Source organism: Ranitomeya variabilis, chromosome 3 (assembly GCF_051348905.1).
Source record: "Ranitomeya variabilis isolate aRanVar5 chromosome 3, aRanVar5.hap1, whole genome shotgun sequence".
NCBI lineage: Eukaryota > Metazoa > Chordata > Amphibia > Anura > Dendrobatidae > Ranitomeya > Ranitomeya variabilis.
In genome coordinates this window covers 87,939,371-87,963,028 of record NC_135234.1, presented here as the reverse complement: position 1 = coordinate 87,963,028, position 23,658 = coordinate 87,939,371, and the positions used below count along the sequence as shown (strand labels likewise).

The window sequence follows — 23,658 nt, the reverse complement described above, 5'->3', positions numbered from 1 at the left end:
TAATAAAACTAATTTATATAATTTAATAATTATTAATAATAATAATAAATTAAATAATAATTTAAACTAATTTAACTAATAAAAGTTAAGTTTTAATGGAGCTTTCCTTTGTTGATGGATTAATGTTGTGTCCCCCGATTACAGGTCTGCTGAGCCAAGCAGATATTCATTCACCCTGCTAGCTTCCAGAACATTAGTGGTGAGCGGATTTCTTTTGCTTTCTTTATAAATGTCTTTAGGTACATTTCACTCCACAGGGAATCTGTCAGCAGGTTTTTGCTATGTAATCTGAGAGCATGATGTAAGTAATGTGTCACTTACTAGGTTGTGTGTTTTAGTTTCAATAAAATCAATGTTTTCTCAGCAGATTATCACTACAGGACTAGCTATCTCGTGCCTCCTAGTCAACTGCTTTGTGTAATCCTGCCCCCAGCTTTTGTCATTATACAGTGTACACAGAAATCTGCCAATCTGTGGTGTAGGTGGCGTTAAACAGGGCTCAGCATTCTAAGGCAGAAAAGACTGCTGACAGATTCCCTTTAAATATTTTAGCTGGGGAAAAAAAAAAAAAAAAAAAAACACTTAGTGATGTGCTCATTCTTACTGAAGAGATGTTTCTGAAGTTCGATGCTGAAAGAAGTGGATCAATGGTCTGAGATCAGGACTCTTAAAAGGGTTTCCGTGATTTACAAATCTGTTACTTTAGTCTTAGGCTATGTGCACACATAGCGGTTTTTACCACGGAACCGCTGCGTTTCTGCCGCTGCGGGTCCGCAGCAGTTTCCATAGCGTTTACAGTAACATGTAAACCCTATAGAAACCGCAATCCGCTGTGCACATGCTGCGGGAAAAACCGCGCTGAAACGCAGCGGTTTACATTCCGCAGCATGTCACTTCTTTTGTGCAGAATCGCGGCGATTCTGCACACATAGGAATGCATTGAACCGCTTACTTCCCGCATGGGGCTGTGCCCACGATGCGGGAAGTAAGCGGATAATGTGCAGATGGTACCCGGGGTGGAGGAGAGGAGACTCTCCTCCAGGCCCTGGGAACCATATTTGTGTAAAAAAAAAAAAGAATTAAAATAAAAAATAATGATATACTCACCTCTCAGTGCTGCACGCGGCTGGTTGCAGGGTTGCTGTGCGAGCAGGGCCTGAGATGACGTCGCGGTCACATGACCGTGACGTCACGAAGGTCCTTCTCGCACAGCATCTTTGGAACCAGACCGCCACGTGCAGCGCCGAGGAGATCGGGACGTCAGAGGGTGAGTATATAACCATTTTTTATTATTTTTAACATTACTATTGATGCTGCATATTGCTGCATATGCAGCATCAATAGTATAGGAGTAATCCCGCAGCGGAAACCGCAAAACAAACCGCGATAAATCTGCAGGGATAACCGCAGCAGTTTTGCCCTGCAGATTTATCAAATCCGCTGCGGGAGAACCCGCAGAGGACCCTGCAAAGTGTGCACATAGCCTTAAGCAGCTACCAAATCCCTGCTTTTCCCCATTCGATTTTGCTTCCTTTAGCGGCGTTAATATCAGAATGTACTCGAGTAGCGATGGTGGCAGAGAATGTTGAGGAGAGCCATAAGATCAAATACTTAATTAACCTCAACACATGAGGTAATTGAGGGAAGCAACCTATAACATGTATTGTTTAACCTTACATAAGTTTTCCTCAGACAAAGTAAGACACTTAAGATGGCTGCCATCTCCTCTACCAGAGCCATGTGCTCTGGTATCCAAGATGAACAATGAAGACACTGAAGATGGCCGCCATTTCCTGTTTCAGCAGACCGTGTGGTCTGGTATCCAAGATGACGCCCACCCTGATGACCTCATGGATCCACCCACAGCGACGCCCACCCTGATGACCTCACGGACCAACCCACCTTGATGACCTCATGGATCCGCCCATGGACTTGCTCATGCCCAACCCACTAACCAATGGAATACATCCGATCACTCCCATTTTAGAGCTAACCGAGCCCCCTTACAGGAGATATATAACATTGTGTTTGACTAATAAATTTCTTCTTGGAGCTGAGCCACACATTGATCAAGGAGAGTTACAGCTGACTGTGTCTGGTGTATTTCTTCAGTGCACATGATCAATATCCATTAGGCCAGGAGTAGGCAACTAGAGAATTGAACATTATATTAATTGTTCAACCCTAATATTTGGCCGCCCAACCTGGGGCCAGCAGAGGAAGAGCCCTGAACCCTGAAAACCGGCGAGTGGAACGGCTGGATGCACTGAGTACCCCGAACCTGGAGACTGATCAACTCCTTAACAGAACACGGTAAGTCTGCTGATTTTTATAATCTGTAGTCTTTACCTGTGTCCTTCGGGGTATCCTGTGCAGATTGCCTGACCGTGTCCGGTTTTCTTGGTATCTGTAAGACGGCAGAAAGGGTCTCTCCGCTGCTGGTCATTTAATTGCAAGAACCGTCACATGTTCTAGTTGCCTACTGCCTGTTACATGTTGTGAAGAGGGGAGATGACTGGTAGTAAAGAAGAGAAGTATTGTGTAAGGACAGTCAAAGCAGGTTTCTAAGAAAGAAAAAAAAAGCAAGTGTTTACAGAGGGCTAGAGGCAAGTGATAAAACAGGAAAAACAGGTTTTTACAGAAGGAGGTGACTGGTAGTTAGGAAAAGCATTGTGTTTGGAACAGGACAGGTTTCTAGGAAAGAATAAGCAAGTGTTTACAGAAAGAAAAGCATGTGGTAGGACGGGAAAAACAGGTTTGTTTATAGAGAAGGATAAGCAAGCAAGTGTAGAAAAAATAAAATAATTTTTGTCTGTGGTATACGGTTGTCGCCTGTGATAAGATTTTCAGTTCTGTACAAGAGAGACTAGGACCTGGAGTAATTGACTCGGCCTAGGGGGGCCCGGTAAATCTTGGAGCAATCGGCTCAGTTCGGGCATAATAAATTGTGTAGCGGCTCATTGAAACTTGGAGCAATTGGCTCAGTTTGGGCCAATTAAATTTATAGTTTTTCTTTTTTTGCCCCGTGACATCGAGTAATTGACTCTGCACGGGGACCGGTAAGTTAGGGAGCAATTTGACAAAGTAGGGAATAATTGGTTTGTAAAGTACGGAGCACGGAAGTCAGACAGGGACCACGTGACAAGAAGCAATAGGAACTGAGTACTGCAGACTCAGTTCCCTTTAGAATCTCAGGTTTGAGTCATCTCCCCCGTCTTATTGTTTGTTTGGTGTTTGTTATCTTGATAGATAGATATATATACTGTATATCTATAGAAAGATGGAGAAATTAATGCAGTTCTGCCGTATGGGCACTAAGCCAAATTCAGATGGCAAGTTAGACTCATGCACATTAGTGGAAATTGTGTGGAATGCCAGAAGGGGGGATGGTTACAGCCCCTGGAGTGGAAGATTGTCTTAGAAAAAAAAAAAAAAGAAAGAAAGAAAAGGTATCCTAGAAGATAATGGATTGTTGTCTATTGCTAGGGCAGGAGAAAGAGTCTCTGAAAGTCTGTATATAAAAAAAAAAAATAAAAAATAAAAATATGGAAATTGGGTAGAAAAGGAATAGAAAGAATAGAGTTTTGAGTTGTGTATTACAAAAATATATCTTGTGAGCGGCCACCACCGTAAAATGGTGGCCCAGAGCCATGTGGTAAATGTAATGGCGGCCATTTTGTTAATGGCGAATGTGTTAAATGTAATAGCAGCCAAAATGGTGGCCCAGAGCCATGTGGTAAATGTAATGGCGGCCATTTTGTTAATGGCGAATGTGTTAAATGTAATAGCAGCCAAAATGGTGGCCCAGAGCCAGGTGCTAAATATAATTCTGACGGCGGCCATCTTGTTGGTGGTAAATATAATTCTGACGGCGGCCATCTTGTTGGTGGTAAATATAATTCTGACGGCGGCCATCTTGTTGGTGGTAAATATAATTCTGACGGCGGCCATCTTGTTGGTGGTAAATATAATTCTGACGGCGGCCATCTTGTTGGTGGAAAAGGTGTTAATGCTGACGGCGGCCATTTTGTGGATGGCAAATGTACTGCTCCTGGTGGTGAACATCTCAGATTAAGGCTACACGCCACATCACCAAATCCTTGTTACCCAGTAATGACCACTAACGGCCAATACTATATTCCTTCGGGAAGTGAACAGGCTTTACCCATGTTTCCTATCTCAGTTGTTTCCAATGGGGCACCAACCCTTTCCTCTATCACTCCTGTTGTGAATCCAGCAGTCCTCCCACCTGGATCGTCCCCAGCACCTACCCTTTCTACTATCACTTCCAATGCCAATTTAGCCACACACCCACATGAGATGCTCCAAGCAGCGGCCTCTCCTCCCAATGCTTCCACAACAGCACTCTCATGCAGTCTACCTAACCCTATACCTGGTACCTCAAAGGCTGTCTCGCAGCCAAGCGCACACCTGTATGGGACGGTGGCGACTGTATCAAGGGGGGGCTCAATGTGGGAGGGGGATACCAATAGCACAGGAAGCACAAAGGGGAGGGAATGTTGGCAACCTATTTTTGAAAAAGAACTTCCTGAGGGACTCTTGTTAGTGGTGGGAAAGGGTGACATAACATTGGAGACAGACGCTATTGTTAATGCTGCCAATTCTCGGTTAGGACACAATGGAGGTGTAGCTAGAGCTATAGTGGAAGCAGGAGGGGCGACTATTCAAGCTGACAGTCAAATCATTGTTGAGTCACGTGGTCAGATAGCTGTTGGGGACATAGCGGTGACTAAAGCTGGCAATCTTCCATGTAGAATGATCATACATGCTGTGACCCCTACTTATGACCCTATTCATCCAGACGTTAGTGCTCAACAACTTCATGCAGCAATAACTCGCATTAATGAGGACAGGACTGTTAAAGCTTTTAAGACTGCCTGCGTCACCTGGAGCCCATACCATGATACTGGAGCTGCCCAAATAGAGCCCCTCATTCCAGGACTGTTACCTCCTCCGGCTCCTCATACACAAGGGACTACATCTGCACTCCCGGTGCCATCTCTACTCCCGCCTCAGGTGCCACCGCCAACAGTGCCAATGCTCATGTCTGAGGAGCCCACCATCTATGTCAAGTTTACACCCCAGCAAGCTGCTACTCTGTTGAACCAAGTTCTAGATCCAGAAAAACAGCCGATGCCTTTCTACAGGAGCATGACAAGACATGGGACTCTGGTGTTGAGTTCTGCCAAGAACCTAAGACAAGGGCCTCGGATGAGTTGGCTGACCTATCAATTATTATTGTTGCCAAAGGTTTCCAGATGCCTCAAAGCTGATGCAGCCATTGTACGATGACCTCAAGACGTCAGCGTTTCCACTATGTACTAAATCCGTGGAAGCTTTCTACGCTCTTAAACAGGCCATACAGTCTGCACCAGCTCTTGGAATCCCAAATTATCAACTACCTTTTTACTTGTTTGTCAGTGAAGTAGCAGGACATGCTTCCCGAGTCCTAGCACAAAAACATGGGGGAAGAACAAGACCAATCGGCTACTAATCTGCCCGCCTGGACTCTGTGTCTCAAGCTTCCCCGACTTGCCTCAGAGCTGTTCATGCTGCACATATGCTTCTGGACAAAACTTCTGATATCATCTGAGGACATCCAGTTCTCTTAATGGCTCCACACGACATAATTGCTATTGTTGGAACCTAAACATCTGTTGGTACAGCATCATATGAGACTCCAACGTTGGCTCTTGGTTCCGGATAATGTCACTCTTGTCCGCTGCAGCATCTTCAAACTGTCCACGCTGCTTCCTCTTTCCAGGGGGGATGTGGATGATACTGATGCTCTCGGAGAAGATGCCTCTACACACTCAGAGGATCATGACTGTCTTGAACAAATGCAGGAAGAGGTAGCCTCCCAGAAAAAAGTGTCTGAAGACCCATTCCCACATGCTGACCTGACGTTCGTCACTGATGGTTCCAGATTTGCAGATGAAACGGGAAGGTTCCATACAGGATATGCCGTGGTTACACATGACCTGATCATCTCAGCTGGATCGCTACCACCGCACAAGTCTGCACAAGAAGCGGAACTTAAAGCTTTGACGATGGCTTGTCAGGAAGCGACGGAGAAGGTGGTCAACATCTATACGGATTCAAGATACGTTTTTGGAGTGGCTCATGACTTTGGCAGTATCTGGGCAGCCAGAGGATACCTAACGTCCAGTGGAACTCCTGTAAAACATGCTGCTATCATACAAGAACTTGTGGCCGCTCTAGATCTACCTTTGGAGGTTGCAGTAATCAAGATCAAAGCTCACGGGAGACTGGATTCTCCAGAAGCAAGGGGGAACTTCTTTGCTGACAAAACAGCAAAAACCTATGCTGTGGATCCATTTAGGAAAGAGAAAGCAGCGGTGTACGTGTCACAAGACACTGAAGAAGGGACTAAAGGCTCTCTTATGAGAATCATCCATCTACATCAAGACAAGACATCAGATGATGAAAAGAAGTCATGGCAAGAAGGAGGAACTAAAAAAGGATGAAGATGGAGTCTGGAGGGTGAACACAAAGGTCTACCCCGTAATCTGTACCCCTCAGTGACAGAATGGGCACACGGTATCACCCACAGAGGCAAGAATCGGATGAATGACCTGATTTGGAAGACCTACATGGCACCTGGGATTTCTACTGTCACCCAAAAATATTGCAAGTCCTGCCTTGTGTGTGCAACATGCAATCCAGCACCGCCTCAGAAACATTTGGCTAAACCACTATCCCTTTCAGAGAGTTCAGATCGATCGTATTCAAATGCCAAAAGTAGGGAAGTGCGAGTATGTACTGGAAGTGACTGACATGTTCTCAGGATGGCCCGAAGCCTATCCAGTAACCAACATGACTGCCAGAGTGACTGTTAAGAGACTGGTGACTGAAGTAGTCTGCAGATATGGGGTCCCAGAGGTAATTGAGAGTGACCAAGGACCTGCGTTCACTGCAGCACTGACTAAGGAACTATGGACATTGGTGGGAGCTGATTTGGGTTACATACTCCATATCACCTACACAGCAGTGGGAAAGTAGAAACACTGAATGGCACCTTCAAAAATAAAATACTGAAAGCTAGTTAGGAGGTCAGACTTGGACAGACATTTTGCACGTTGCCTTATACTCAGTCAGAAACACTCCAAGGGGTCCCACTAAACTCACACCATTCTTTTTGGGGGGCCTCCAAGATTGGGTCAATATTTTCCACAACAGCTAGCCTTGGGAAGTGATACTCTTGTAAATGATGTAATTGTTGTTACTAAAGAACTGTCAGTAACACATGTACAAGTTTTATCATCCATTCCAGGTCCAGATTCCAGTGAAGGTACCCATGCTTTCCAACCTGGTGACTACGTGCTTGTAAAGAAGTTCATCAGAAAAGACATTCCTGGAGTCGAGATTTAAGGGTCCCTACCAAGTGCTCCTGGCTACTCCTACTTCGGTCAGGGTTGCTGAGCGCCTCCTGGATCCATCTCTCACATTGTAAATTTGTTAGACAGTTAGGGACAGAGTAGGATCTGACCTGCTTGTCAAAGTCCAGCTACAAAGGGAGGTTTTCCACAAGGGAAAACTTGTCTCAAACTGGTGAAAACTCCAATTCCCCCTCCCGGGCAAGACGGTCAGATCTAGGATGTGTACATCAGGGTTAGTGACATGTGTATTTTACTCCAAGTAACCATGGAGATGGAAGATTGGAGAGTAATAGATCCAGCAGGTTGGGAAGTCCCGAGGACACTGGTAACACGCTCCGATATACCTCCTCAGTATACCCATAATCGGTCACACATTCTCTGGTGTCTATAGCATCCATATTGTCATGAAGCCTCTGATGTCATAATAACACTTAACATCGATGGGTTAGGGAACCACGGTGGGATCAAGATAAAAGAAAAGGTTAATAAAGTATTTAGGGGGGACTGTTGAGGAGAGCCATAAGATCAAATACTTAATTAACCTCAACACATAAGGTAATTGAGGGAAGCAACCTATAACATGTATTGTTTAACCTTACATAAGTTTTCCTCAGACAAAGTAAGACACTTAAGATGGCTGCCATCTCCTCTACCAGAGCCATGTGCTCTGGTATCCAAGATGAACAATGAAGACACTGAAGATGGCCGCCATTTCCTGTTTCAGCAGACCGTGTGGTCTGGTATCCAGGATGACGCCCACCCTGATGACCTCATGGATCCACCCACAGCGACGCCCACCCTGATGACCTCACGGACCAACCCACCTTGATGACCTCATGGATCCGCCCATGGACTTGCTCATGCCCAACCCACTAACCAATGGAATACATCCGATCACTCCCATTTTAGAGCTAACCGAGCCCCCTTACAGGAGATATATAACATTGTGTTTGACTAATAAATTTCTTCTTGGAGCTGAGCCACACATTGATCAAGGAGAGTTACAGCTGACTGTGTCTGGTGTATTTCTTTAGTGCACATGATCAATATCCATTAGGCCAGGAGTAGGCAACTAGAGAATTGAACATTATATTAATTGTTCAACCCTAATAAGAAGGGTCAGCACCTGCCTCCTCTGAGTTCTGTGCTTAAGATCTTTTAATTTACAAGGTAATTTTTTTCAGAACAATTTAGACAAATTCCTTAATAAAATTATGTGCTAAATTTTATAACTTTCCATACTGGACAAAATTATGAACTAAGAAAAAAAGTTTGGTTAGCGCGCCACTCACACTGGAGTGGTCCTTGAAGACAATCTAACTCAAGAAGTCTCAAGATAGAACTTTCGTGCCTTCTTCCTTGTGTAATACAGCATTACCTATGGCTTAGAGGGGTCTGAAAGCTTCCTAGTGTTAATCCGTAAAATGAAAAGCGGTTTGTGAGAAGAACCCTGTTCCTCCAGTTTTGGACAGGAGATCTGGCTTCTGGATTTAGCTTTCTCCTCCCCCATTACTGGGTTTATCATAATGTTATATAATAGAATTAATAAACCACTGTACACCATTTTATCCAAGAGTAATCACATGAGATTATCAGATTTACCAGACAGAAGACACAGCACACAGTTGTTGTAAAAGTAACAATTTGCATTTTTTAATCGTTGTTGGTGGAGAGCAATCCGTACCAAAAAGTGCAAATGTCTGCAGATGAGAGCAGGATTTTATACACCTATGTAGCAGCAACAACTGCACCCAGCCCGCCTCAATGCATATAAATATATACATTTATAAAAAGATAAACGCCACCTCTGGGAATCATCGGACACCAAAATCAATAGATGGCTTGTGACAAAACTAAATTAATTTTCACGTGTGTGGCTGAAAAAGACTCTGGGAATACCCGACTCAAACCTGTCAAAATAAAAACGAGGAGGAAGGTGCATAAAGTAAGGAAAAAAAGGCAATGGATCGTCAACTGGTACAATAACATGTGGATTACTAGATACAAATAAACTTCTGGAAAAATAAATATTTGCTTTGTCATCAGGAAGCAATAATCAGATTTATGAAATACTTCTGGTATGAAGATCCATCTTGCAGCAACAGAGTTAATTGCGAGGTAAGAGCCGACGTAACGGTAGCAAAGTGGTTTAAGTAAGAGCTTACGGATCACATTTTTGGGCCCAAAGTACTCATGTATCACGGGTTTTATCTCACCACTGAAATGATTAATCTGTTAGGTGACTGGGGGAATATACAGCAGATGCTGCGTTACCTAGACCCTCACTGACGCATTTCACATAGGAGTTCTGTAGACTTCCCTCCTCCACGGCATCACATAAGGACCTTACTCAACATTAGTACATGTATTTTTAAGAAACCTTTGTCCCCTGCAGTTGTCACTAATAGGTTAGAGTGGACACATCACTGCAGTCTTAGGCTAGGCTCACACTAATACAGAGCTCTTTGTCGAGCACGACGTTGGGGGTTTCTATCGGAATCCCCGAAAAACTAGATTCCAATGGGAAACCGGACTTAAGCATTCGCTTAAATGAAGCCTAATGAGTTACTGGTATCCATCCTCATCAAATTTGTTCTTTTCCGATTTGCACAAAACATGGCCATGTTTTGTGTATGATGGAAAATCACATACTGTTAGGCCAGACAGTGACACCATCGGCTTCATTTAAGTGAACGGGTCCGTCCGGCTTCCAGTCGCAATTACATTTTTTGAGGATTCTGACAAATACTCCGACGTAGTGTTCACCGGAGAGCTCTGTACTAATGTGCATGGAACCTTACACTGGCTCTCCTGATCCTATAGATCATACACTGTCCTTCAGATTAGCCTCTGCTTTTGGTTGGACAGTTGCCACAGGCACATGAAAACGGAGTATTGCATCTAGTATGAGCCACATGTAGTGTGGCCTCCGGTCAATCACCGATCTATGTAACATTCACTGAATGTACTTTCTAATTTACACACCCGGCAGATACGGGAGCTCAAGAAAGAAGATCTATAAGTAAGGCGCTGTCATCAGTACTGCAGCATAGAGAGAGACTTAATGCCCCACATTTAATTCACTTGTTGCCCTAGGAAAGAACAAAATCCTCTTTGTCTTCTCAGGGACAGCAAATCCAGTGTCCTGCCAGGGACAGGAAACCTCAAGTGTAGCTTCTAGCACAAATCAACCTTGAAGCTACAGTTTTTTAACATCCTCCACAAGGGCCCGAAAAAGTCCAGTGTTCACAATTTCCTCCTGCTGAATATGGATTTCTTTCCAGTGTTCTTATCGCCTATGCCGAGTCCAATCAGCAGCCGAGCTTTCTCGTCCTCCTCCTGTTGATTCATGTCCGTCTTTGCCTCACTTTTGCCTTTTGTTTCTGCACCAGCGGCCGGTTTAAGACGTAGTTTCTCTTTAATGACCTGCATGATAGAGTATAAAGCACATAAGCTGATAGAGGGTTAAAGGAAAGCCATTAACCCATTTTTGTAGTTTTAACCATTTTTGGCATTTTTATGTCGTTCTTGACATGATATTTATTAAACAAAAAAAAAAAGAAAGTAATAATCTTGCAATTTTCACACTGGCCACTTTCAGGAAGAGTTTTCAACAGATTACTTATCCTCAGAGGCAGGATTACAATACAGGTAACCTCTCTATACACATCAACCAATCACAATTGGTGATGTCACAGCTCACCCTGCTGCCCCTCCCATCACAATGACCTTTGCACACGCTCATTAGATACTTTAATACAAAAGTTTGGGTAAGAGTCTCAGCTATGTACATGTGTTGTTTCCTAAAACAAAAGTTAAGAGTTTAAAACAGCCTTAGTGGGCAGTGAGAAAATTGCAAGATTTCTATTTTTTTTTTAATACAGATTGTGATATGGAAAAATGTGGAAAGTTAAAAAAATATAGATTTCACATAAAACTTGACTTAAACAATGGGTAATTTTCTGATGATCGCTTCCCTTGTAACACACGCACATGGTAGTATTTGCAGTTCTCACCTGTGCCACAAGGGCCTTCCGACTGTCTCTCTTCACTGCCATGGCAAAGTCAAGCCATGTCCAGGTATTGTTGTGATACTCCAGACAGGGTAACACAAGGGTCAAGTCTCCCCAGTCCACACTGTTTTTCTCACCCTGGTGGCAAATATTTTATGTAAATGAGATTTGTGCTTTTCTAAAATAAAAATCACAATTAAATGTCTTCAAATTGTTAAAACACCGCTCAAATGATCATGTTCTTAATAAAGTAGGTTGCCACAAATTGTCTATCCTCCCATTTATCAAGACTAATCTAGCCTGTCTGAATATAAGAGTAAGCTGGATGGAAATTTGCCAGCAAATTAGATGAGGTTTTTAAGAAATCTCATCCAGGTGAAGCACAGAAAATTTGCACTGGAAATCGATCCCTGCTGGGAATTTGAAATACGCTTTAAGTCCATTTACACGGCATCTTTCACCCTTTACAAAGAAAAGGTGGTCTGCGCTGACAAATCTGTCTTTTCAGTTGCAAAATCTGCAGAAGATCAGTCCCTTATGGACGAAGCCTGAATCACATCGCTCGTAGAAGCAAGAAGCGAGGAGGAAACTTTATCAGATGTAACATGCAATTCTAGAGATACAGTCATTCATGTAAAGAAATGATATCAGACTGTGTTCCTGAGCGTTCACTTGCGTACCTTGTAGCTGACACATAGAGGCACCTGTGGGATTTTAATGTAGATGAATGAATTGTTCATGGCAGCTCGCTCCTTCATCTTGTCCAGATCATCCACAGGATGCTACGAATGGAGAAGAATACACAGAAGTCTGATATTATGTGTTCACTATTAAGAGACTTTTTTTTTTTTTTTAAGGTGAAAACATCCCTCCAACTAACCTCAGGCGCTTTCCGAAATGAACGTCTGACTCCTGTTGTCCGATTTAAGCCCTGTCCACCACCCTTGCCTGGGCCTAGAGACACAGTGTCCTCAGCCACGATGAGCTGCCTTGGCTTTACCACTGGCATGCCTGGAACAGAGACCTTTATGTTAATCCCTCTTCATTTGTCAGTTTAATTACTAAACACAATTAAAGTGCACAACTGATCACATTGTATTTTGTTGTCCACAAACAGAAAAAAATACTCATTCATTAATTAATTTGGTTTCCCCAGGTACTGTATACTCTGAATACAGCTTTCACACCGCACATCCATATTCTCACCTGTGGTAACAAGTTTAGATTTATCCTCCTCATCCCCAACCTCCTCTTCCTCTACGCTGCGTCCAGGGAAGAAGAATCCCATCATCCTATGGAAGAACTGATGCGTCAGCTGGATGGTTAGAGGAACCACATTCACCTGCGAGCAGAAAGATAAAGTGTACACAGGACTATATAGGTGTGGATTGCCAGCTACTGCTACATAGTCTGATTTTACACCATCTGAAAAGATGCATACAAGTATTTACATAAAAAAGGACCCGTCATCGTGCAAATTAATAAAGGAATTGTTAGCTAGAAAAAAAATATTAATTAAAAAAAAAATGAATTAAGAGTTCATTAAAAAAAAATCTATATAGAAGTCACACAGCCTTAGGGAGCAGTCAGATGGCCATATAATATAGAAAACGAGCGTAACGTAATGCAAGGACTAGCCGGCGGCTCTCCTGACCCGAGCATGACAGCATGTATTTCTATGCAGCTGTCACGTTCAGGTCAGAAGAGCTGCCAGCCAGTCCTTGCACTGCGATCGTTGTCCGTGTTATACCGCCATCTGACTACGCCATTGTAGTGACTCCAAACTCGCTGCTAGTGATTACAGGTACTTCTCAACATGCCCAGAATGGTCATATCCGAGCCCCCAGGATGTCCATCAGCAAAGATTGAAAAATGACATGTACTGCAAAAAACAAGTCCTCACAATCTAGAAAAAAAAAATCTAAAAAAAGAGATTTTATTTCCATCCTGCAATAAAAAGGAAGAAGAATGGCTACTACCTCAAAGTGCTCCTTTATGGAGATGCCTCCCACCGGTGGACGGACTTTGCTGTACAGTCTCAGTGCAAGCTGGCGGCCTGACTGAGCAGGGCTCTGTGGTCTCAGCGCCACCTGTGGAAGGAATAAAGCCTCCAGGTAATGATGTGGTGGGATTTACTGAACAGTTCAGTTTACAATTCACCTTAGATTTCCTCACCTTGTAAATGGCATTAGGGAGCAGATTGTTCATGGTAAACCAGCCCAGCTCCAGCAGATGCTCAGCCGTGTCATCAGACTTATTCACCTATGGGAGAAAAGAATCTATTGCTTTGAGCTCATGACACATTATATAATAATTCCATTGGCTCGGTTCGAACAATAAGCACCCGAACATTTTAGTGCTCGCTTATCTGTAATAAATATATGGCACATGACTAATTCCTTCCAAAAGACCGTACTAAGGACTAGGGGGCACTCATTACGGGTGGAAGAAAGAAGATTCCAGCAGCCAAATAGGAAAGGGTTCCTTACAGTTAGCGCAGTCAGACTGTGGAATGCCCGACCACAGGAGGTAGGAATGGCAGACACTATCACAGCTTTTAATCAAAAGCTGGATGATTTCCTCAATACACATAACATTGCGGGTTATAGTTAAATTAGTGACAAATGTACAATTGGTGGAGAAAGGTTGAACTTCATGGACCTAGGTCTTTTTTCAACCTTTATGTATGTTCTCTGCATCTTTTCTACAATTCTTTATGTTCTTTCCTGGTAATTATTAATTGGACATCAAAAGTTGTTAGTTTGCTGCATCCATTATGTATAGTTGATCAATATATCAGTGAGGGCTGGCCCTGCCGAGTGACGCATCCGCCTCATTGCTGATCGGTGAGCGCCTTACACCATGAGGCTGTGCCGGTAGTGAAGCAGGTCTCTGCAGCTCAATCGCATTCAGGTGAATTGGAGTGAGGTGCAATATCAGGCTCATCAATTACACAATGTGTGGGAACTGCGCCATGTGCTCCTCCAACCAGCAGGGTGCCTTGTCAGCTAGATCCCTACCAATCAGATAATGATGCCCAAGCACCTGAAAAACCCTTCGTTCAATTTACCCTGTCTCATGCACATTTTCATGTCTCAGTTTTTTCCAGATATTTCAAATCAACTTGTTGTTCCTACCTTGCTATATAGGAACCTCTGTAATTCTAGTTCTGCAATGCCCAACTGTCCATCCTGCTCCGTGAGTCTCCATCGTGCCTGTGCAAAGTAGAATTCAGTCCGACGGACCACGCTGAGATCTTCTGGCTGCTTGCGCAATTCCATCTTATTTGCCCTTTGAAGCTGGAAGTCTTTAAAGCATCTGAAATAAGACTCAATACTTTTTATCTAGACTGCTAACATACAATGTCTAGTTAGGAAGGTCACTAAAGCCGGCCATAGACAGACTGCGGTCGGGCAAACTGCTTCAGCCGCCGATCATTCGTCTGACCGCTATCTCAGCCGTCTCTTCTATACATAGGAGTGCTAGTTCAGCTCCTGTGTTCTGAGGAAGCTGCCAGCTGACATGTTCAGCGGCAACTTATCTCTGAAGTCAGACATGCCCGACAATCTCCAGACAGTCAACCGGCAACTTTACAGACAGTGTTGGCCAAACTTGTTGATATCGGTGGTTTAGGCCAATATAAGGCTAATGACGTACGGCCTAAACAAAGCATGACTGCAGTTCTTTTTGTTTTATGTATTTTGTTTATATATTAAACAAATTGGCTTCCAGCTCAATAAGATGGTTGTAGATTGTCATGTATGAGGGAGCTTACCTAATGAGGATGTTCAGTTCTTCGCTCTTCTGCTGCAAGTCCATCTTCTCCTGGAAAAGTTGTCCTTGCAGTTTGAGGTGCTGCTCATTCAAAGACTCATTCTTGCTCTCATCATGAAGCAACTGGAAGATAATGTAAATAAGGAGATTTTTGTTTACTTACCGTAAAATCTTTTTCTCCGAGCCATTCATTGGGGGACACAGGACCATGGGTGTATGCTTGCTGCCACTAGGAGGACACTAAGTAGACAGAAAGATTAACTCCTCCTCTGCAGTATACACCCCATCACTGGATACAATTTCAACCAGTTCGGTAGTAAAGCAGTAGGAGCATGAACAAAGACAACTATGTCAAAACCAAGAAGTAACAACAAGCCAAAACAGGCTAACAGGGTGGGTGCTGTGTCCCCCAATGAATGGCTCGGAGAAAAAGATTTTACGGTAAGTAAACAAAAATCTCCTTTTCTCCTACGCCTCATTGGGGGACACAGGACCATGGGACGTACAAAAGCAGTCCCTGGGTGGGGAGCAATATGCTAATACCCCATGTACCACTGGCTTACGGCTTAAGGAACTGCCGCTTGCAGAATACGCCTGCCAAGGGCGGCGTCTGCGGAAGAAATAGAATGAATGTGGTAATGCTTGGTAAAGGTGTGCAAACTGGACCACGTCGCAGCCTTGCAGACCTGTTGTGCCGACGCCTGATGCCGAATGGCCCACGAGGCGCCCACCGACCGAGTAGAATGAGCCTTGATCCCAGCTGGGATAGGCACACCCTTGACACGATAGGATTCTTGAATGGCTGACCGAATCCATTTTGCCAGAGTGGCTTTTGAAGCAGGAGAACCCCTCCTGGGCCCCTCTGGAAGTACGAACAGGACGTCTGACGTACGAAAGGGAGCCGTCCTCGAGACGTACCGACGAAGAGCTCTCACCACATCAAGAGTGTGTAGAGCCTTCTCGATGCGATGGACAGGTGTCGGGCAGAACGAAGGTAAAACAATCTCCTCATTTAGGTGGAAAGAGGAGACGACCTTGGGCAAAAAGGTGGGAGAGGTCCTCAATACCGCCTTGTCCGGATGAAAAATTAGGAAGGGAGGGCGGCAAGAGAGCGCAGCCAACTCCGAGACCCGTCTGATGGACGTGACGGCCACCAGGAAGACTACCTTCCAAGAAAGGAGGGTTAAGGAAACGTCCTGCAGCGGTTCGAAGGGAGCCTCCTGAAGTGCTCCGAGAACTAAGTTGAGATCCCACGGATCTAAGGGTGACCTGTAGGGAGGCGCCACACGGGAGACTCCCTGGAAAAAAGTTTTCACCGGCAACCTATTGGCAATCTTCCGCTGGAAAAGAACTGACAATGCCGAAACCTGACCCTTTAGGGAGCTAAGGGCAAGTCCCGACTCTAGTCCGGACTGAAGAAACTCCAGTATGGAAGGAACAGAAAACACTAGAGGGGACCGTCCCTGTGCCTCGCACCATGAGAAAAAAATTCGCCAGGTACGGTGATAAGCACGCATGGAAACAGGTTTCCTAGCTCTGATCATGGTGGAGGACACCCTGGGAGAGAAACCCGCTTGGCCTAGAATCCAGGACTCAACAGCCAGGCCGTCAAAGACAGGGCCCCTGAGTTCTGATGGTAAATTGGGCCCTGTGAAAGAAGATCCGCGCGATCTGGAAGACGCCAAGGGACGTCGGTTACCAGCTGAACCATTTCGGCGTACCATGCCCGACGCGGCCAGTCTGGCGCGACGAGAATCACTGGTACCCCCTCTGCCCTGATCTTTTTGATGACCCTCGGTAGTAGGGGAAGAGGAGGAAAAATGTACGGGAGTCGGAATTGGCGCCAAGGCAGGACCAGGGCGTCCACTCCGAGGGCCCGTGGGTCGAGGGACCGAGCAAGGAACTGAGGAACCTTGTTGTTCATCCTGGAAGCCATGAGATCCACATCCGGAGTCCCCCAGCGATGGCAAATCTGCTGGAAGACCTCCGGGTGGAGGGACCATTCTCCGGAGGCGATGCCCTGGCGGCTGAGGTAGTCCGCCGCCCAATTTTCCACACCTGGAATGTGGATCGCCGAGATGGTCGAATGGTTCGACTCCGCCCAATGGAGGATGTGAGACACCTCGAGCATGGCCGTCCTGCTGCGGGTTCCGCCCTGACGGTTGATATACGCCACGGCCGTGGCGTTGTCGGACTGGATTCTGACTGGATGACCTGCCAGAAGACGGTGAAACTGGTACAGTGCTAGCCTGATAGCTCGAATCTCGAGGATGTTGATGGCAAGGCGAGACTCTTGAGCGGACCACCGCCCCTGGGCTGTGTGATGGTTGAAGACCGCTCCCCAGCCTATGAGACTGGCATCGGTGGTCACCACCAGCCATCGTACTGGGAGAAAGGACCTTCCCTGAGTTAGGGAGGACTTCAGCGTCCACCACCTTAGGGTCTTCCTGACCCGAGGGGACAGGATAAATCGGCGATCGAGGGAGGACGGTTTGCCGTCCCAAGCCGACAAAAGTGCATGTTGCAGAGGACGGAGGTGAAACTGCGCAAATGGAACCGCTTCCATGGCCGCTACCATCTGTCCGAGAACTCGCATGCTGGCGCGAATGGAGTGGGATACTGGGCGAGAAAGACGCTGGGCTCCCTGCTGCAAGGCCAAAACCTTGTCTTGAGGGAGTATGACCAGACCGCGGGAAGTGTCTAGTATCATCCCCAGGAAGGAGATTTGTTGAGCCGGAATTGGAGAAGATTTTTCGAAATTTATCTTCCATCCCAGACGAGAAAGAGTATCCACCGTGAGAACGACGGACTCTACGCACGCCGGGTAGGAAGGACCCTTTATTAGGAGGTCGTCCAAGTACGGAATTACCACCACTCCCCTGGAATGAAGAATGGCCATGGCAGCCGCCATGACCTTCGTAAAAACTCTGGGGGCGGTGGCGAGACCGAAGGGCAAGGCCACAAATTGGAAGTGTTCCCCGCAAAAGGCGAAGCGAAGGAACTGCTGATGCGGAGGGAAAATCGGTATGTGCAGGTAGGCATCCTTGATGTCTATGGATGCCAGGAATTCTCCCTTTTCCATAGACGCGACCACAGAACGGAGGGATTCCATCCTGAAGTGTCTGATTTTTATGAATCTGTTTAGTAGCTTCAGGTCTAGGATCGGACGAAGTGATCCGTCCTTCTTTGGGACCACGAACAGATTCGAATAGAAACCCTTGAATCTTTGTTCTAGGGGGACCGGAATGATGACTCCGTCCCTTTGTAGTGCCCGTATTGCCTGGAGAAATGCCGTGGTCTTTGACCTTTGAGGGCAAGATTGGAAGAAGCGTGTAGGGGGGAAGGAGGAAAATTCTATTTTGTATCCGGTGGACACCAGATCTCTGACCCACTCGTCGGAAACGACTGAGAGCCAGGTTTGATGGAACAAAAGTAGACGTCCGCCTACTTTGTCGGAGTCCACCGGATGGTGCAAGGAGTCATTGGGCGGAGGATCCCTGGGATGCTGATCCCTTAGATCCGGGAGGTTTAGGCCTGGGTCTCCAGTTACGATTAGGTCTGTAAGAGACCTGGGTGCCTCGGCCACCGCGCGAACCTCGGCCTGATGCGGGGGTAGGAGATGAGGAAGACCAGTTGGTATTGGGCCGAAACGGCCGAAATGGAGGTTGCTGCTGGTACCGAAAGGGCCGGGTAGGCTTTTGCTGGGGGAGAAATTTACTTTTCCCTCCGGTAGCATCCGAAATCATTTGGTCCAATTTTTCTCCAAATAACCGACCAGCCTGGTAAGGCAGGGCTGTTAGAGAACGTTTAGAAGCCGAATCTGCTCGCCAATCCCTGAGCCACAGGGCTCTCCTGATGGAGATTGCATTGGCGGCTGCCTGTGCAGCGCAATTAGCTGCGTCCATAGAGGCATTGACTATGAAGTCTCCGGCCTGCACTATCTGGTTAACCAGGATGCTGGCTTCTGGAGGTAAATCACTGGCTTGGATGTTAGAGGAAAGAGTCTCAGTCCAAGAGACCATAGCCTTAGCCACCCAGGAGGCGGCGAAGGATGGGAAGAGAGACGCTCCTGTGGCCTCGAAGGCGGAACGAGCCAGATGATCAATCTGGCGATCAGAGGGATTCTTAACTGAGGAACCGTCCGAAAGAGACAGGATGGTCTTGGACGCGAGGTGTGACACAGCAGGGTCCACCGAGGGAGACTGTAGCCAGTCTTTGACTAATTCCCGAGAAAAGGGGTATTTGGCCTCTATGAACTTTTGACCTATGAAGCGTTTATCTGGACGATCCCTATGTTTTTGTACAACCTCCTTGAAGTGAGGGTGAGTGACAAAAACCTTTTTAACCCGTTTAGTTTTTTTGAAAGACATGGTCAGGGGATGAAACGCGAACACGTTTTTTAGAGCCCCGGGTGGAAAGTGACCGGTTACGCCCCCTGCTGGTAGACGAATCCATATCGTCGTCTGAATCCTCCACGGTCCGACCTGGAGGGGGGCCCCGGAGGGAGTCAATTGCCCTGGCTAGGGAAGCCACAGATCGTGACAGAGAGGTTGCCCACTCAGGGGGGCTAGGCTCTACCGGATCAACGGGAGCGGCATCGGCGACGGTACCGGCGTCGGCAGGGGGCGGCTGCACAGAGGGTGAGACGCAGTCTACACACAAAGGGTTAGTGTGGGCTCGGGGCAGGGCCGCATTGCAAGTGGCACATACAGTGAAAAACATTGTATGCTTCTTGTTACCCTTTTTTGTCTCCTTAGATTGAGACATAGTGCCTTGGGGACAGAGCGGGCAGTATGCGCAGGGAAGGGGTTAAGCTTTCTTGAAGCAGCTTACCCACGGTCCTTTCTGTGTCCCCAGAGAGAGATGGCGGTTCTGTTGCAGGAATTCTCCTTTGAGCGCTGCAGAAGCGTGGGCTCCGTACAGAGAGAGAGTGAGAATATGGCCCCCGAGATTTGGAGAGCGCTTCTCGTCCCAGACGAGAAGCGCCGGTGTAGGGGGCGGAGCTACGGCCGTGGGAGGAGATTTTTCCCCTGCGGCCTACTCCGGCTGAAGAAGCCGGGGACTAAATTTTTAGGGCCTGCCGACGAATGTGCGGCGGCGGCCGCGACGTAGCGCCGCCGAGCACCACCGACCCCCGGTCGGCGGTGCCTCTCCCTGGGGACCCGGACCGCAACGCTACCGCTAAGAAGGAGCAGGGGGGGTCCCCTGAAGGTACTTACAGCCCCTTGTCCCGGTTCTCACAGCGGACACCTCTGTGAAGATGTGCACTCAATCCATGCACCCAGGATGGGGATGGAGAGGCCCCTGATGCATCACGCTGCAGTGATGTGCACTCAATCCATGAGCAGAGGGGACTGCGGCACAATATCCCCTCCGGACTGCATTCTTCTTACATTGCTGTAAAGCAGGGTCCTGGAGGGGATTGGGGGAAAGCGGGACCGTATAGGAACCGTTGCCCTGGCGCAAACCTTTTGTGCGCCATACGTCGCAGGAGAGGGACGGGGAGGTATACTCGCCGTGCTCGCCTGTTGTTGGTTCGGGGGAGAGCGGACCTTATGAAAAAAAGGACCCGTCGCCCCCTTCACTCCGTTAAATAAAAAATTAAAAATTTACAGAAAATTCAAAATGAAAAATCAAAATAAATAAAGTTGGGGTCTGGAAAAAAGACCCAAGTGCCTCCTAAGACACTAAGCAAGAACTGGTTGAAATTGTATCCAGTGATGGGGTGTATACTGCAGAGGAGGAGTTAATCTTTCTGTCTACTTAGTGTCCTCCTAGTGGCAGCAAGCATACACCCATGGTCCTGTGTCCCCCAATGAGGCGTAGGAGAAATTACAGGTGACAATTTAGAATACAGATGCATCCATTAGCGATATGGTACGAGATGGGCTGAATTCATAAAGTTATATACAAACAATGATCAGACCTTCACTACAGAATACATTTGCTTTTCCATCTGTCGAATTTGCAGTACGTGCTGTCGGACGGCTTCCTGGAGATGTAGGATGCTGCTCCGCTGCTCTTCAGGATTGCTGGAGATCTCCAACTGGAAACGCACTCGCTGCTTCTTCTCACTGTGTTCCTGGTGATACAAGAAAACATGCGTTCCACCTATGAGGTCTGAGTGCAAGAAGTAAAGACATATTCACAAAGGCGCTCTATTATTTCTTGTAAAGCCTTCTGTTTTCCCTGTATATTCACTGACAGTCTGTATACTTTTTTCGCACTCTTTTTCTATATATTTTTTTAGCACCTCTTATCTGTCCTACCTCCACAAACACTATTGTTCAGGTGCCATAACACATTAGTATCTCTAATCAGCTAATCATTCTTCATACCCAATATAATCTAACTAAAGCATCTAGGTTTCCTACACTTACTATACAGTAAGCACTGTTTTCTTGTATCGCTCTGCAAAAGCAATAATAGCAGACTTTTTTTTTTTTTTTTAATAGGAGACTAAAAACTAACAGGCAGGTAGTTGCTTCTGCCGGCTCAGAGCAGTCACCATCTCCTTCTGCCAGGGATTCAGTCGCACCACATCAACAGGACAAATCTTCGCCTTCCAGATTGCTCTGTTGATGGGACATGACTGCAGATGTCATGCTGATTGAGAGCCAGCTCCCCGCAGTTAGGCAGCGGGGAGTCAGATATCAATCAGCATCACATCGGCAGTCATGTCCCGTCAACAGAGCAAAGGAGAAGAGAAGCCACTGCCCTGTTAATGTGTTGTCAATGGAAGCTGCTGAATCGCCGGCAGGAGCCGTCTGTGTCCTCTCTATGTCGGCAGAGATCGGTGTCGGGCACAACAGACATGATATTAGTGACTATTACCTGTTAGTTTTAAGGACCGTAGTAAAAAAAAAAAATAAATAAATAAAAAAAAAAAAAATGATGCAGTCCTGGATAACCCCTTTAATGCTTTCTAATGAGCACCCATTACCAAACACATATTCAGAAATAGGTTTAACCCCTTAGTGACAGAGCCAATTTGGTACTTAATGACCGAGCCAATTTTTACAATTCTGACCACTGTCACTTTATGAGGTTATAACTCTGGAACGCTTTATCGGATCCCGCTAATTCTGAGATTGTTTTTTCGTGACATATTGTACTTCAAGTTATTGGTAACATTTCTTCGATATTACTTGCGATTATTTATGAAAAAAATGGAAATATGGCGAAAATTTTAAAAATTTTGCAATTTTCAAATTTTGTATTTTTATGCCCTTAAATCAGAGAGATGTGTCACGAAAAATAGTTAATAAATAACATTTCGCACATGTCCACTTTACATCAGCACAATTTTGGAAACAACAATTTTTTTTGTTAGGGAGTTATAAGGGTTAAAAGTTGACCAGCAATTTCTCATTTTTACAACACCATGTTTTTTTTAGGGACCACGTCACCTTTGAAGTCATTTTGAGGGGTCTATATGATAGAAAATAACCAAGTGTGACACCATTCTAAAAACTGCACCCCTCAAGCTGCTCAAAACCACATTCAAGAAGTTTATTAACCCTTTACGTGCTTCACAGGAACTGAAACAATGTGGAAGAAAAAAATGAACATTCAACTTTTTTTTGCAAACATTTTACTTCAGAACTATTTTTTTTAATTTTCACAAGTGTAAAAACAGAAATGTAACCACAAATTTTGTTGTGCAATTTTTCCTGAGTACGCCGATACCCCATATGTGGAGGTAAACCACTGTTTGGGCGCACCGCAGAGCTTGGAAGTGAAGGAGCGCCGTTTGACTGTTTCAATGCAGAATTGGCTGGAATTGAGATCGGACGCCATGTCGCGTTTGGAGAGCCCCTAATGTGCCTAAACAGTGGAAACCCCCCACAAGTGACACCATTTTGGAAACTAGACCCCTTAAGGAACTTATCTAGATGTGTGGTGAGCACTTTGAACCCCCAAGTGCTTCACAGAAGTTTATAACGTAGAGCCGTGAAAATAAAAAATCGCATTTGTTTTCACAAAAATTATTTTTTCGCCCACAAATTCTTATTTTCACAAGGGTAACAGGAGAAATTAGACCACAAAAGTTGTTGTGCAATTTCTCCTGAGTACGTCGATACCCCATATGTGGGGGTAAACCACTGTTTGGGCGCACTGCAGAGCTTGGAAGAGAAGGAGTGTCGTTTTACTTTTTCAATGTAGAATTGGCTGGAATTGAGATCGGACGCCATGTCACGTTTGGAGAGCCCCTGATGTGCCTAAACAGTGGAGACCCCCCACAAATGACACCATTTTGGAAACTAGACCCCTTAAGGAACTTATCTAGATGTGTGGTGAGCACTTTAAACCCCCAGGTGCTTCACAGAAGTTTATAACGTAGAGCCTTGAAAATAAAAAAAAAAATCGCATTTTTTCTACAAAAATGATCTTTTTGCCTCCAAATTTTTATTTTACCAAGGGTAACAGGAGAAAATGGACCCCAGAAG

At 45.7% G+C, this 23,658-nt stretch overlaps 1 protein-coding gene across 2 annotated transcripts in view; it reads right to left on the bottom strand.

Annotated features, from left to right (window-relative positions):
• Positions 1 to 9,046: 9,046 nt before the first annotated feature.
• The window catches only part of BLTP2 (bridge-like lipid transfer protein family member 2), an 89,104-nt gene continuing 74,492 nt past the window's right edge, over positions 9,047 to 23,658 (bottom strand). For both annotated transcript variants that reach the window (XM_077294354.1, XM_077294355.1), the window contains exons 30-39: positions 21,135 to 21,290; positions 15,210 to 15,331; positions 14,572 to 14,752; positions 13,610 to 13,696; positions 13,414 to 13,524; positions 12,641 to 12,776; positions 12,315 to 12,445; positions 12,115 to 12,216; positions 11,438 to 11,572; positions 9,047 to 10,847 (exon numbers count right to left, since the gene is read on the bottom strand). In XM_077294354.1, coding sequence (XP_077150469.1) covers positions 10,668 to 10,847; positions 11,438 to 11,572; positions 12,115 to 12,216; positions 12,315 to 12,445; positions 12,641 to 12,776; positions 13,414 to 13,524; positions 13,610 to 13,696; positions 14,572 to 14,752; positions 15,210 to 15,331; positions 21,135 to 21,290 — 1,341 coding nt within the window. In that variant the 3' untranslated portion in view covers positions 9,047 to 10,667. The remainder of the gene's footprint in view (positions 10,848 to 11,437; positions 11,573 to 12,114; positions 12,217 to 12,314; positions 12,446 to 12,640; positions 12,777 to 13,413; positions 13,525 to 13,609; positions 13,697 to 14,571; positions 14,753 to 15,209; positions 15,332 to 21,134; positions 21,291 to 23,658) is intronic.